This window comes from Ovis canadensis, chromosome 11, assembly GCF_042477335.2.
Source record: "Ovis canadensis isolate MfBH-ARS-UI-01 breed Bighorn chromosome 11, ARS-UI_OviCan_v2, whole genome shotgun sequence".
NCBI classification, from domain to species: domain Eukaryota; kingdom Metazoa; phylum Chordata; class Mammalia; order Artiodactyla; family Bovidae; genus Ovis; species Ovis canadensis.
In genome coordinates, this window is record NC_091255.1 from 42,252,143 (window position 1) to 42,265,462 (window position 13,320).

At 43.4% G+C, this 13,320-nt stretch overlaps 1 protein-coding gene across 5 annotated transcripts in view; it reads left to right on the top strand.

Moving 5' to 3' along the window:
- The window catches only part of ULK2 (unc-51 like autophagy activating kinase 2), a 55,302-nt gene that overhangs the window by 16,286 nt on the left and 25,696 nt on the right, over positions 1–13,320 (top strand). For all 5 annotated transcript variants that reach the window (XR_011247042.1, XR_011247043.1, XM_069542931.1 and 2 more), the window contains 6 exons: positions 306–407; positions 1,365–1,423; positions 3,611–3,693; positions 5,574–5,621; positions 5,956–6,044; positions 11,565–11,736. Coding sequence is in view for 3 of the 5 variants with exons in the window: in XM_069542931.1 (XP_069399032.1) it covers positions 306–407; positions 1,365–1,423; positions 3,611–3,693; positions 5,574–5,621; positions 5,956–6,044; positions 11,565–11,736 (553 nt within the window). In the remaining 2 variants the exon portion in view is untranslated. The remainder of the gene's footprint in view (positions 1–305; positions 408–1,364; positions 1,424–3,610; positions 3,694–5,573; positions 5,622–5,955; positions 6,045–11,564; positions 11,737–13,320) is intronic.

A 13,320-nucleotide genomic window follows, 5' to 3' on the forward strand; every position in this document is an offset into this window, starting at 1 on the left:
GGTGTACTCAGTGTTATTATTTTTATGCTCTTTCTGTATTTTGTGTGTCCATCCAATTATATAGAAATATTTTCTTTCTGGAACCTGCTGCTTTTCCTCCACTGTTGTTTTTGGGACTTGCCAGTAAACCTCAGTGTAAGAATGTGGGTCTATATTGGTTGCAGTATCATTTGATTAGGGCAATATCACAGTGTGTTGTTGTTTTTATTGTTGTAGTTTTGTTAGTGTGACCTTCTCCAGTTAACACATGCAGATCAATTATGTAACTGACATTATGCACGTCTCTTGACTTGCTTTCTCCTCAGGCTCCTGAGGTTATCATGTCTCAACATTATGATGCCAAGGCCGACTTGTGGAGCATCGGGACAGTGATATATCAGTGCCTCGTTGGAAAGCCACCTTTTCAGGTACCGTGACTGTTTTCAGGTATACTTAGTTTGGGGCTCTTTTCATTTTGCAGTTGCCTTTGACTTACAAAATGGGGAATGCGGTTGACCCTTAAACAGTGTAGGGGTTAATACTAGGTAATACTAGGTTCGCCAGCTCAGGCTTACAACCCCGTGGGAAATAGGTGTGAATGGTGACATTAGTGCTTCCTGCTTAGCCTGGATTTGGGGTCTGGGAATCCATGTGAGGGCGGGGGCAGGTATAGGAAGGTGGGTAACAGCTCTCCTCACGCCTCTCCTGAAGGAGAGGTCATTGGTTTCACACAATCTAACTTAGGTACGTCTGCCTCTCCCTTAACATTTTGTCAGAAGGAGCTCTTCTAGCATATGATCACAGTGATTCTTCTTGAGTTCATATTGGCCAGTTACAGAGACAGTTTTTTAAATCTGAAAACTAAAACAGAGAGAAATAATTTGCCCAAGATGGTATTAAAAGTCAGTGACACAGCAGGTTGAACACTTGATTTCCTAGCCTGGTTTGAAGGTAGAGGCAGCTTCAGTAATTCAGCAGCTCTTACTGCGAGGCTGCTGTGTTGTGTTCTGGAGAGGCTGGAAAGGAGCACTTTCTTCGTTCTCTGGCTTGACTCCCTTGAAGGTTCGTTGCACCTGACTCCACACAGCACACCTGTTGGATGGGCCGTGTAACCTCCAGAGTAGTGACTCTTCTGAGCCTCAGGCCTCTCTGAGAATCTGACCTCAGAAAGATAAATTATGCCCGGATGTGCAGAATCTGCATACAGTGTCAGAGGTGTTAGAAGTTCCTTGTGCCCATCAATGGCTCCCTCAGCAGTCCATGGCTTTCAAGTTCAGTTTCTATTCTATTGCAAGAATATGAGCATCCATCATGTGATTTGGAGTTTTTGCGCTTGGTTTTTTAGGAAATTAAACCATTTTCTTCTTTTTTTTTTTTTTCAACAGGCTAATAGTCCTCAAGACCTAAGGATGTTTTATGAGAAAAACAGGAACTTAATGCCTAGGTATGTGTCTTGATTACACTGGGTTTTACTATGTCAATACTGTGTTATTTATCTGAATTCTATGTGTTTTATGTATGTTTTTCCATTATTGCATCTTTTTTTCAGTTAGCAGTAAGGAGAGCATTCATTTTAACAGGAAATTAGAAAGCTACTAGATTTTTAACAGGAAATTAGAAAGCTACTAGAGCATCATACCAGAGAAAGCAATGGCACCCCGCTCCAGTACTCTTGCCTGGAAAACCCCATGGTCGGAAGAGCCTGGTGGGCTGCAGTCCATGGGGTTGCGAAGAGTCGGACATGACTGAGCGACTTCACTTTCACTTTTCACTTTCACGCATTGGAGAAGGAAATGGCAACCCACTCCAGTGTTCTTGCCTGGAGAATCCCAGGGACTGGGGAGCCTGGTGGGCTGCCGTCTATGGGGTTGCCCAGAGTCGGACACGACTGAAGCGACTTAGCAGCAGCAGTAGCAGAGCATCATACATGCCCATGTGCTGTGCCATTTTCTTTCTTTTTAAAAATGTTAAGTTTATTCAGAAGAAAAACCTGTAGAAGTTATGTGTGTGTTTTGAGGGAAGGGAGGAAAATGCAAACAGAATAGATGGGTGTAAAGCAGAAAGTGGCTGGGCTTCCCCTGCTCTTAGGGAGAACAAGAGTTGGCTGTGTACCTTTTGAAATTCTTTTTCTTCAGAAATATTTCTGGTGTGAGTTCTGTTTACATGTTTGACTGCTTATTTATGTATAAATATTTATTCTGTTGTTCAGTTGCTAAGTTGTGTCTGACTGTGACTCCATGGACTGCAGTACACCAGGCTTCCCTGTCCTCCCCTATCACCCGGAGTTTGCTCAAATTCATGTCCGTTGACTTGGTGATGCTATCTAACCATCTCATCCTCTGCTACTTTCTTCTCCTTTTGTCTTCAGTCTTTCCCAGCATCAGGGTCTTTTCCAATAAGTTGGGTCTTCACATCAGGTGGCCAAAGTATTGGAGCTTTAGCTTAACATCAGTCCTTCCAATGAATAGTCAAGGTTGATTTCCTTTAAGATTGACTGGTTTGATCTTGCTGCTGTTCAAGGGAGTCTCAAGAGTCTTCTCCAGCACCACAATTCGAAAGCATCAATTCTTCAGTGCTCGGACTTTTTTATGGTACAACTCTCACATTCGTACCATAACTACTGGGAAAACCATAGCTTTGATCATACAGAATTTTGTTGGCAAAATGATGCCTTTACTTTTTAATAGGCTGTCCAGGTTTGTCATAGCTTTTTTCCCAAGGAGCAAGTGTCTTTTAATTTCATGGCTGCAGTGAAATTTAGTTTAAGCACTGTCCATGGTGATTTTGGAGCCCAAGAAAATAAAGTCTGTTACTGTTTCCACTTTTTCCCCTTCTATTTGCCATCAAGTGATGCCATGAACTTAATTTTTTGAATGTTGAGTTTCAAGTCAGCTTTTTCACTCTCCTCTTTCACCTTCATCAAGAGGCTATTTAGTTCCTCTTCGCTTTCTGCCATTAGAGTGATGTCATCTGCATATTGATAGCTTTCCCAACAGTCTTAATTCCAGCTCGTGATTCATCCAGCCCAGCATTTCGTGTGATGTTCTCTGTGTATTAGTTAAATAAGCAAGGTGATGATATACAGCCTTGTCATATTCCTTTCCCAATTTTGAACCAGTCTTTTGTTCCATGTCTGGTTCTTACTGGTGCTTCTGCCACATAATAATGCAATACGAGTTACTTTGCAAATTGTTCTGTGGCTTTTTTAAACTTATGTATAGCGTTTGTTTGGAGACACTTGTATTTAAGCTCTGCCCTTTTCCAGGCAGAATTGGAGGTTGCTCTTTGTTTAACAGAGAACTCTGTAGCAACTCTCAGTGCCAGGTTGAAGTTGTGTTAAAACTCAAGGTAGGCTGTGCTTGTGAGGGGCTTTGTCCTGCAGATATTCTGACAAAGGCAGTGAGAATCTCAAGACAAGAGTCTTTCCAGACTGATGCTGCTTCTCAGAGGCAGCTGCTTAGTCGGTTGTTTTTCTTTTAAGGAATGAGGCTTTATCATGGTTGTCTTGGTACAAAATGTGGTATTTGTGAAACTGCATATACATTTTCATTTACCATAATGAAAGCAAAAGTTGTGTAGTGAATATATATAAACTCACCACTTTAGTGGGTTTTTTTCCCCTCCCCCACAGCATTCCCAGAGAAACGTCACCTTATTTGGCTAATCTTCTTTTGGGTTTGCTTCAGAGAAACCAAAAAGATAGAATGGACTTTGGTAAGTAATATTTTCAGATTTTGTATCTGGTTCCTAATTTTGTGTATTTTGAAAAGTTTTTTTTTTAATTTATGTTTTATTGAAGTGTTGTTGATATACAGTGTTGTGTTAGTATCTGATGTACAGCCAAGTGATTCTGTTATACACACACATATATATTCTTTTTCATTATGGTTTATCACAGGTTGTTGAATATAGTTTCCTGTTATACAGTAGGATGTTATTGTTTATCCGTTCTATATGTAATAGTTCACATCTGCTAATCCCCAACTCCCAGTCCCTCCTTACCCTCCTTTCCTCTCTTGGCAACCACATGAAAAACTTTTTTTTTTAAGATACTATAGAGGTTTCAGAGGAAAATGAAATTCATTTTTACTTTTCTTTCTATCCCTGTGTTTTTCCTTTTTACATATTTTGTAAATGTATGGAAAGAATATAAATGTTTAATATAAGCAATAATTTAGAAACTATTATCCTGTATGTCGAGGGCTTCCCTGGTGGCTCAGAGATTAAACCATCTGCCTGCAATGTGGGAGACCTGGGTTCGATCCCTGGGTCGGGAACATCCCCTGGAGAAGGAGATGGCAACCCACTAAAGTACTCTTGCCTGGAGAATCCCATGGGTGGAGGAGCCTGGTGGGCTACAGTCCACGGGGTCATATTGGCCCATTTTTCTCATGGTTACTGGACAGTGTTCATTTAATTTCTTTCTCTGAAAGATAGAAATATTTACCAATTACATGAACTAAAGTTTAATTTCAGTTTTTACAGAAGTTTCAGAAAAGATATATCCAGATTATTTCATCTTACCCCCTATACAGAAATTGTTAGAACTACTTTCTATTGAGAACATTTACTGAGACCATGAACTGAGTGTTTCAGAGAGTGAGGTTATTTAGACTAAATCTGAGTTAATCTCACTCCTGATCTTATATTATCTGGCAAACTTCTATGCTGTGCTGTTCTCCTTGCCCACTCTGTGCTATTTAGTAGCACATAATTTGGAGACCTAATGATAAATGAGATGGTCTTTGTGGGCTTTTAAAGAAACAATAAAATAAATTATACATACAGGAAAAGAGAGTAAAATAAACTTCCATGTACTCACCTACCTATTTATCTTTATCTAATTAGCAGGCTTACTGTGTAGGTTTTATCCTTGGTGAATAGCTGAAGGAACTAAATCAAATGTGAAACTAGCTGTAGGAATACTTCTGGGATAGAAGGGTGGAATTTACTGTACAAATCAGCTGCCTAAGACTTCTTGTCAGCACAGTTGACAGCTGTAGTTCACATATGTGCTTAGCGAGGGCCTGGCTGCGGTTCTCTGTAGTGTTGTCTGCTTGAAGACAGCCGCGCAAGAGGACAGATCACTTTAGTCGTCTTGGTGGTACTGTGTTAGTAATAGGCATTTGGAGAATTCACAGCCATTATTTTAAAATTTTCATTGATTGAGAATTACTTACAATTTGATGATTTTTATAGATGATTTATAAAAATAACATGCTGTTATATTGAAAGGAAATTGTGTCTGTATAAAGAATGTAATAATAATTATGAGCTTCCTTGGTGGCTCAGTGGTAAAGAATCTGCCTGCTAATATGGGAGATCTGGGTTCGATCCCTGGGTTAGGAAGATCCCCTGGAGAAGGAAATGGCAATCCACCCCAGTGTTCTTGCCTGAGAAATCTCATGGACAGAGGAGCCTGGCGGGGTCTATGGGGTTGCAAAAGAGAGTCGGACATGACTTAGCAACTAAACAACAACAACAGTAATAATTATATATGATTTCAAGGGTACTATGTTGACTACATCAACAAGATCAACCCGTCTGCCAAAATCAACGTCAGTTTAAAGGTTGCATTCTCATTTTCATTACAGAAGCATTTTTCAGCCATCCTTTCCTTGAGCAAGTTCCAGTAAAAAAATGTGAGTACCCACTTTTTACATTTTTACTAAACAAGTAAATGCAACCATAAGGAAAAATTAGTATTTGGTATCACAAAATTAATCTTTTATGTGCTTATGATTTCATTGGGCTTTTCTTAAATACCTATAGTTGTGTTTATTTAGTTACAGTTCTATTTTTCCTTCTACATCCAAGTTGAAATAGATCAGTAATTGCTGTGTTGTTAGTTTCATCCATGGGAGTATATGGATGTGAATTTCTGGTCAACACAAAGCTGTGGCAGTTGTGGGTTTCCTAGTGGATGACTCACGTAATTACACTCAGTGGCCTCTCTTCCCTCATGTTTCTCCCCAGCCTGCCCAGTCCCGGTGCCCATGTATGCCGGCTCTGCCTCTGGAGGCTCCTATGGCAGCTCTCCATCCTGTCGTTTCGCCTCTCCACCGGTAAGTCCTGGGGTTCTTAGAAGTGACTGTAGAGTCTATGCTGGTGCATCTGCTCACAGACAGAGCTGCAGATATGTTATGGGTGTTCTCTTTATGTATGGAGTTTCCTAGCGCGGCTGAGGCCTGAGCAGGGAGCCCTGTTGCTGAGGATCTCTGTTTGGAATCTGCCCCTACCTAGATGTGCACACTTCAGCAGAACATGGTACCTCTCAGGGCTGCCTTCCTCTGAACCAGGAACACAGTGCTCTCACCTTCTCATGCTCAGTAAGTTTGGGAAGGGTTTCACTGTGACAGGTAGATAGGTAGCTTTGTATTTATTTTATGAACATCATAAACATCAGTCTGGAGAGTTAGTGCACACAGAACTCCAGTGGTAGAGAAGTGCCCTTTGGGCCTGAGACCCCGTCGTCATGGCAACAGGCCCTGTGAGCTGCTCCCCTGCAGCCCTTCCCTCCAGACTCAGTGCTTCTTCCTGGTCCTGAGATTGCCTTCCTCCAGCTTTGCTCCTCCAGGTCTTGCCTTTCCCTCTTCTGTGTTTTCCTGGACTTTCCCCCACATCTCTCTTGCTGCCTGAGAGAGTTGTGACCTTGAAACTTTTCACAAGTCAAAGTCCAGAGGCCATTGTGTCAGCCTCTGCAGCCATTTTTCAGATTGGCCTGCAGACATGCATTTCTTGACTTCTGCTGGCAGTGGGGCTGGGGAGCTGCACAGGAAGCGGGCTGGGGGTTAGGAGCCTGCTGCTCAAGAGTCTGGGCTTGGACATGTCCACATTCATGACTCCCCGTGTTGCCTGTGACAGGTGACTCAGTCTCTCTGAGCCTAAGTAAAGTGAGCATAAGTTAGATGCTTCATGGCATTTTTAAGGATAAAGAGGAAAAGCACTGACCGCACTGCTCAGCCCATGGTAATACTCAGGCAGTGGCAGGTGCTGTTATTCCTGTTTTCCAGGGAGACCCTGTGGCCCCTGGTGAAGGCAGAGGCTGGAGCAGCCTGTGGCACATGACTGAGTCCTAATACTGGCAGAGTCCTTCTGCACAGCCTGCCGACTCAGACCAAATAGAAAGGCAAAGGGCTAAGAAGATTTAGTTATATTCCCGTGGATTTAAAGACTAAGAGGGAAAAAAAAGTGTCGTATATTTCCTGTTTCAGTCTGGAATAAAGAAAAACACTGAATCTGAAGTGAGTGGGAAGAGTTTGAGGAAGTGCACTGTTAGGGAGAGACTGCAGACTGTCTGGCCCTGCCGCTTGCCCCTGTAACCTGCTGGCCAGGTCAGCTCCTCACCCGTAACATAGGCCTGGTTACCCTCTGGTTGCAGTGTGGGTGGCGGTACGTGGTGGGTACATGATGGCTGTAGTTGCCATGATGGAGCATGTACGTGATGCAAGGTGACACGGGGTGTGGAGAGCGCAGTGTGTGGTGGAGAGGGGAGGGCAGGGGAGGACCTGGGTTTGGGGAGGCCTGCAGGGTGGTTGGACAACCATGGGAGGAGACAGAGAAGGGGTCACCAGGGGAACACAGTGGGAAGGTGCTTTGACAGGACAATGCGTGTTGGGTTTTTGTTGCATGAGACTGTTGAAAGGGAGAGCAAAAGAGGAGTGCTTGGGCTGCTGGAAGAGCATACCAGCGCTCATAGGACCAGGGAGAGGACATGGTGGGGAGGGGAGGCGTAGTTATTATAGATGCTCAGAACTTTGTGAGTGCGGGCCAAGTCGCTTCAGTCATGTCTGACTTTTTGCAGCCCTATGGACTGTAGCCTGCCAGGCTCTTCTGTCCGTGGAATTCTCCAGGCAAGGATGCTGGAGTGGGTTGCCATGCCTTCCTCCGGGGATCTTCCCAACCCAGGGGTTGAGTCTCTTATGTCTCCTACATTGAACCCATGGATTGAGTTTCTTATGTCTCCTGCATTAGCAGGTGGGTTCATTGCCACTAGTGCCACCTGGGAAGCCCCAGAACTTTGGTAGAAAAATCTTTTTTAGAAGGCCTTAATGAAGAGCTCATGCTTGAAGTGAAAATAACATATCTGGAAATAAAAGAGCAGGAATGTTTCTGTATAATTTCCAATTAGAGATTAGAAAGTGGAGTGATCTGATAGGCCTTGTGTCAACATAATCTGCAACAGTGAGGTGACATCCTGCATGCACTCCTTCCCTCCTGGGGCTGGGCTATACTGCTGTACTGAGGGGGATGCAGGCAGGCATGCCCATGTGACGATCTGTTCTTTACATTCTCCCAAAATAACCTAGCTGCTGCTTTACTCCAGAGAAGTCTTTGAAAGGTGAAAAACGAAAACTGTAACAGAAAAATTCAAATAATTCTGTTAGATCTGATACTGGCTATAGGCTAAATGCTATGTAGATAATACCTCTTGAGTATCTACTCTTCTGATTATATGTATTTAATGTCCACTTTGTGTGAAGTTTTGGACATGGCAGGTTGCTTTGTTGAGCAGCTCTGGGTTTGGTTGTGTGGAGGAGAGGCCAGTGGAGCAGCCTGTGGGAGGCAGATACCTCACGCCTCTTGTTGCCTGTGGGACTGGGGATGAGGCCATGAAATCAGACTGAGAGCTTGCAGAGACATTGAGCTGAGTTTTGAATTTGTAAGAGCGGTAACGTAAGCAGAGGAATCCCCGTGGAACCATGACCTGTTGCAGCAGTCTGTAGCCCACCATGGCCACATACATTTGTTAGAATTAAATGAATTGCAGATTCAACTCGGTAGTCTCCCTGGCCACATGTCACATGTTTATAGCCAGCTATAACTGATGGCCGCTGCCCTGTACAGAGCTGAACCCTCTGGCGTTGCAGGAAGCGCTATGGGACAGACTCCTCTCATGGCCCAGTATGAGGGTACAGAGAAGAACAAGGTGATGTGCTGGGGGTGGCGAGTGGAGCTGGGGTGGGGCAGTCTTCATCCTGGCAGAATCTGGGCTACGAGCAGAGCAGGCTGTGTGTGCAGAGCCATTTGAGTGGCTTTCAGTGGAGAGTGACCTGATCCACTGTGTGTTTTAGCAAATAAATTCCTCTGTAAGCAGGTAGGGGATTGGATGGAAGATCAGAGGAGAGGCCTCTCTCCTAGAGCAAAGAGAACAGCCTGTGACCATTGCACTGTTTTTGGTTTGTTTTGGGGTTTGCTTTGTTTGTCTTTGAGAATGAGGGACTGAACTAAGTCAGCAGTAGGAAAGAGGAGGACAAGGGGCCAGAAAGAGCAGGATGAGGAGTCTGCAGTGCTTAGAGATTGCTTGAATTTGGGACCTAAGGAAGAGGGTCTCGATGGGCCCTGAGTGGTGTGAGTTGATGGAGCCGCTTAGCGGGGGAGCACAAGGATGATGCACTGTGATGTGCAGGCCCAGGGGCAGGTCTGAGCTCGGGAGTCAGCACTCTGCAGGGGTAGTTGATGTAGGAAGGTGACAGTGGGCCCCAGGTGGGTATAAACTGTGAGGGTTGGAGGCCAGGGTGGCACTGGGGAAACTCATACTCCACCGGTCTCCTTAGAGGGGCACAAGAGACTGAGAAGTAGAAGGGGAAGCAGAGAGCAGGGTCCCTGAATGGAGGGCTGGGGGCCCAGTGTCTGGGAAGCAGAGTCCAGTACCTGAAGGAGTAGCGGAGGGTCCACAGACCTGGCAGTGGAAGCACTGGGAAGCTTAGTAAAGGCAGTTTCATCAGAGGGTTGAAGGCAGAAAGAGGCTTATGGTGAGTTAAGCGATACTTTTGGGGAAGGAAATGGCAACCCACTCCAGTACTTTTGCCTGGAAAATCCCATGGACAGAGGAGCCTGGTAGGCTACAGTCCATGGGGTCGCAAAGAGTCTGACACGACTGAGCGACTTCCCTTTCACTTTTCACTTTCATGCATTGGAGAAAGAAATGGCAACCCGCTCCAGTGTTCTTGTCTGGAGAATCCCGGGGACGGAGGAGCCTGGTGGGCTGCCATCTTTGGGGTCACACAGAGTCGGACACAACTGAAGTGACTTAGCAGCAGCAGCAAGTGATACTTTGGAGGTGAGGAATTTGAGTCAGTGAAAACTAAAATTTCAAGAAACATTGTTAAGTGAAGAAGGGAGATAAGATGGTAATTGAGAGAGTTATATTGATTTGAGATGTGAAGAAATTAAACATGTTTGTGTGCAGAGGGGAAAGCAGAGGGGAGTTGAACAGGGTCCTTGAAGAGGGAAGAGAATTAGTGGAAGATGACCTTTGAACCTGAGAAGCGTCTCGTCTGCCCAGGTGGCTGTGGATGAAGGTAATTTTGTAAATAGCAAAGGGAGACATTGAGAGAGTCCCTGCCTGGGGAGCAAGAGCACGGGGAAGAATTGGTGGAATTAGGTGCTTGGAACCTGGCCCACCTCACCTGTTCTCTCTTCTGAGTTTTGTTTATGTATGAAATGGATTTCAGAATAGGGCTGGAGTTAGAGAATACACGGAAAGCTCTTAACAGGGCCCAGTGCCAAGCTCAGTGCCGAGCCCGTGGTGAGTGCTCTGTAATGTTACTCCCTCCAGCTTCCACTCTGTTTATAACCTTGAAGCATAAGTGCTCTTCAAAAAGCGATAAGGAGAATTTATATCATGTGTATGTCACACACACACCCAGAGAAGTGATAAGGAGATTTGAGACTGGTTTCACTGTGCAGTGACAGTCAAAGGAATAGTAGCGGTTTAAAACTGGGCTTTACAGAGCATTCTGTAGTATTTTTCTTAAATAGAAACAAAGGTTAAACAGGGTAATGGGGACCTAACACAGTAAGTTATGAAGTTCATTGTTTTAGGAGACTGTTGTATGATGAAGATATTCAATTAAGGTTGTGACTACTGTCCTTGAATTAGGCAAGTGCCAAGAGGTATATAGCTACTTATGCCCAAGGATCTATTCAATATATTCATATGCTTTTCTTCCCTTACGGTCCTATCTTCCACAAATCCCTTATGGTTCTATCTTCCACAAATCAACTCCTTCCCCTGACAAAAAAGAAAAAAGGAACATACCCACACCTGTAAGGCTTTCTAAATCTTTCTTTCTGGAAGTGTCAGTAATTCCCTGTGCTTATACACAGTTATCCTTACTGATTTAGTTACTTTTCTGTATAACATAGTCTCTTGCTTTCCCTTTTATGATATTTCTTCATTGGAGATTGAAAACTGTGTGCAGAATGTCATTCAAGTCCCTGGACATTTTTTTGGTCATTAGGTAAGCAGGTATTGAGTATCTGCTTTGCTAGGCCATGAGCTGAAGCGGGGATGGGACATGATACAGATTCACAGCAGACCTTTCAGGGGAGGCAGACCTGTGCACGTGATAAGAGGTGTGATGTTTAAGTATCACTTTTGGGAAACATTTTAGACGGTGTTATGCAAACACACCTTAAACTGTGCTTCTCTAAGGGAAAGGTTCTCCAAAGAGATTTTTAAAATCTTCAGTGGAATTGAACTCTGTGCCACTTTCATGAAAAAAATATTCCTTAGTCTAATGGCTGTTCTGACTTGCATTTTATTGAGGCCACTTTTAATTTTATGTTGTTAATTTTAGTCCCTTCCAGATATGCAGCATATTCAGGAAGAAAACTTATCCTCCCCACCATTGGGTCCTCCCAACTATCTCCAGGTGTCCAAAGATTCTGCCAGTACTAGTAGCAAGAACTCTTCTTGTGACACGGATGACTTTGTTTTGGTTCCACACAACATCTCGTCAGACCACTCATGTGAGAATCTTTTCTGCTTGTACACATTGTATTTCTGAATTTACTAGACTAGCATTTTTTAACCTTTATGTCACGCTCTTGTGTGTAGGACACCTTTCCAAATGGACATTTTATTTAGTTGATGGAATTCCCAGAACTATATGCCTACGTTCCTGTGACAGTAACCTTGGATTCTGAAGGTAGATGAAAACTTTGCAGGAAATGACCTCAAATTCTGTTAGTATCCAAACAGAAAGGAGTAGAGAAGCCAGCAGAATGAGATAAATTAAATTTAAGGAAAGGATCTAAAGGAAGACCTCTTTTGGAAAAAATCTGAAAGTCAAAGGGTCTTCCAAACAGTCTGGCTTTGCTTCAGGAGATGCTGGCCAGAGTTCAGGAATGAGCTTCATAAACACACAGGAAGGATGTTTTATAAAGGAAGCAGAATCCAGGCTGCCTGAATCCAAGCCAGGATTCTGTGGAGTAGTGCAGGGCACTGGGAGACCTACGAGAAGAGAAGTTAGATAAAACAGAAGGAACCGGGGCTTGGTTGCAGAGGAGTAGGGTCAGAAGAGCTGGAAACTTGAAGACTTTAATGATTGAATAGTATCAGGTTGACTGTGTGCATGTGTAGGAAGCTGGAGAAGTCTGTGTCAAGAGGTCTCAGGATGTTTGTCAAATTCATATTTAATAGCTGCTTACATTAGCCCTTTGCTAGCTGTCATGAAGGCTGTGACCTCAGACCAGACACACTTTAGGGCTGCTTGGCTGAGGCAGGGGAATCACGCACAGCATGTAATAGCAGGTGGCAGGTTCTGACCAGAGCACCGAGAGCTGGGAGTTGCCTTTAAAAATCATCCTGTGTGGTAGTTTTATCCTACTGAAAAAGTAATGAAAGTTTTAAATTGTGAAATATTTCAAACCACATAATACAGCAGATACTCAAATTGTCCACCATGCTAATTTTATTTATGTCACCATTTTGCCATGGATGTTTCAGATGTCTTTTTAAAGGTATACAATGCTGTAGGTACAGCCAGAGCACCTGGCCTCATTCTAATCTTGCCAGAGATATATTCTTCTTCTTGATTTATATTATAATTCTAATATGCTTGTATCTAAAAAAAATAGTATTTTGGTGATATTACAGTTTTAAGTAAATGTTACATAGAATATTTGTTTCTGTGGTTTGCTTTTTTATTCCTATTTTTGATGTGTATCTACATATATAGCTAGGTGTGTATCTAGCTCATTTTAACTTACGAATTTTATATTGATAGTACAACTGAACCATAGTTTATCCATCTCCCTACTGATTGTGACTTGGATCATTTCCATCTTTTTACTGTTAGAATGTGTGGTAACAGATGTCCGTGTGCCAAACTTTCCTCCAGGTAGCTGTAGATATGTACAGCTTCAGCTCTGTAAAATGTTGGTACAAGCGAGTTGTAGCCTATAGCCACTAGCAGCAGTGTCCTGTCATGCTGCCCCAGTAGTACCATGATGCCTTCTAGAGATTTTCATTATTTTTTCCATATTTAACTTTACCTGGAACTAATTTGTGTAGATGATAAGGATTCTATCAGTTACCCCAGGATTATTTAT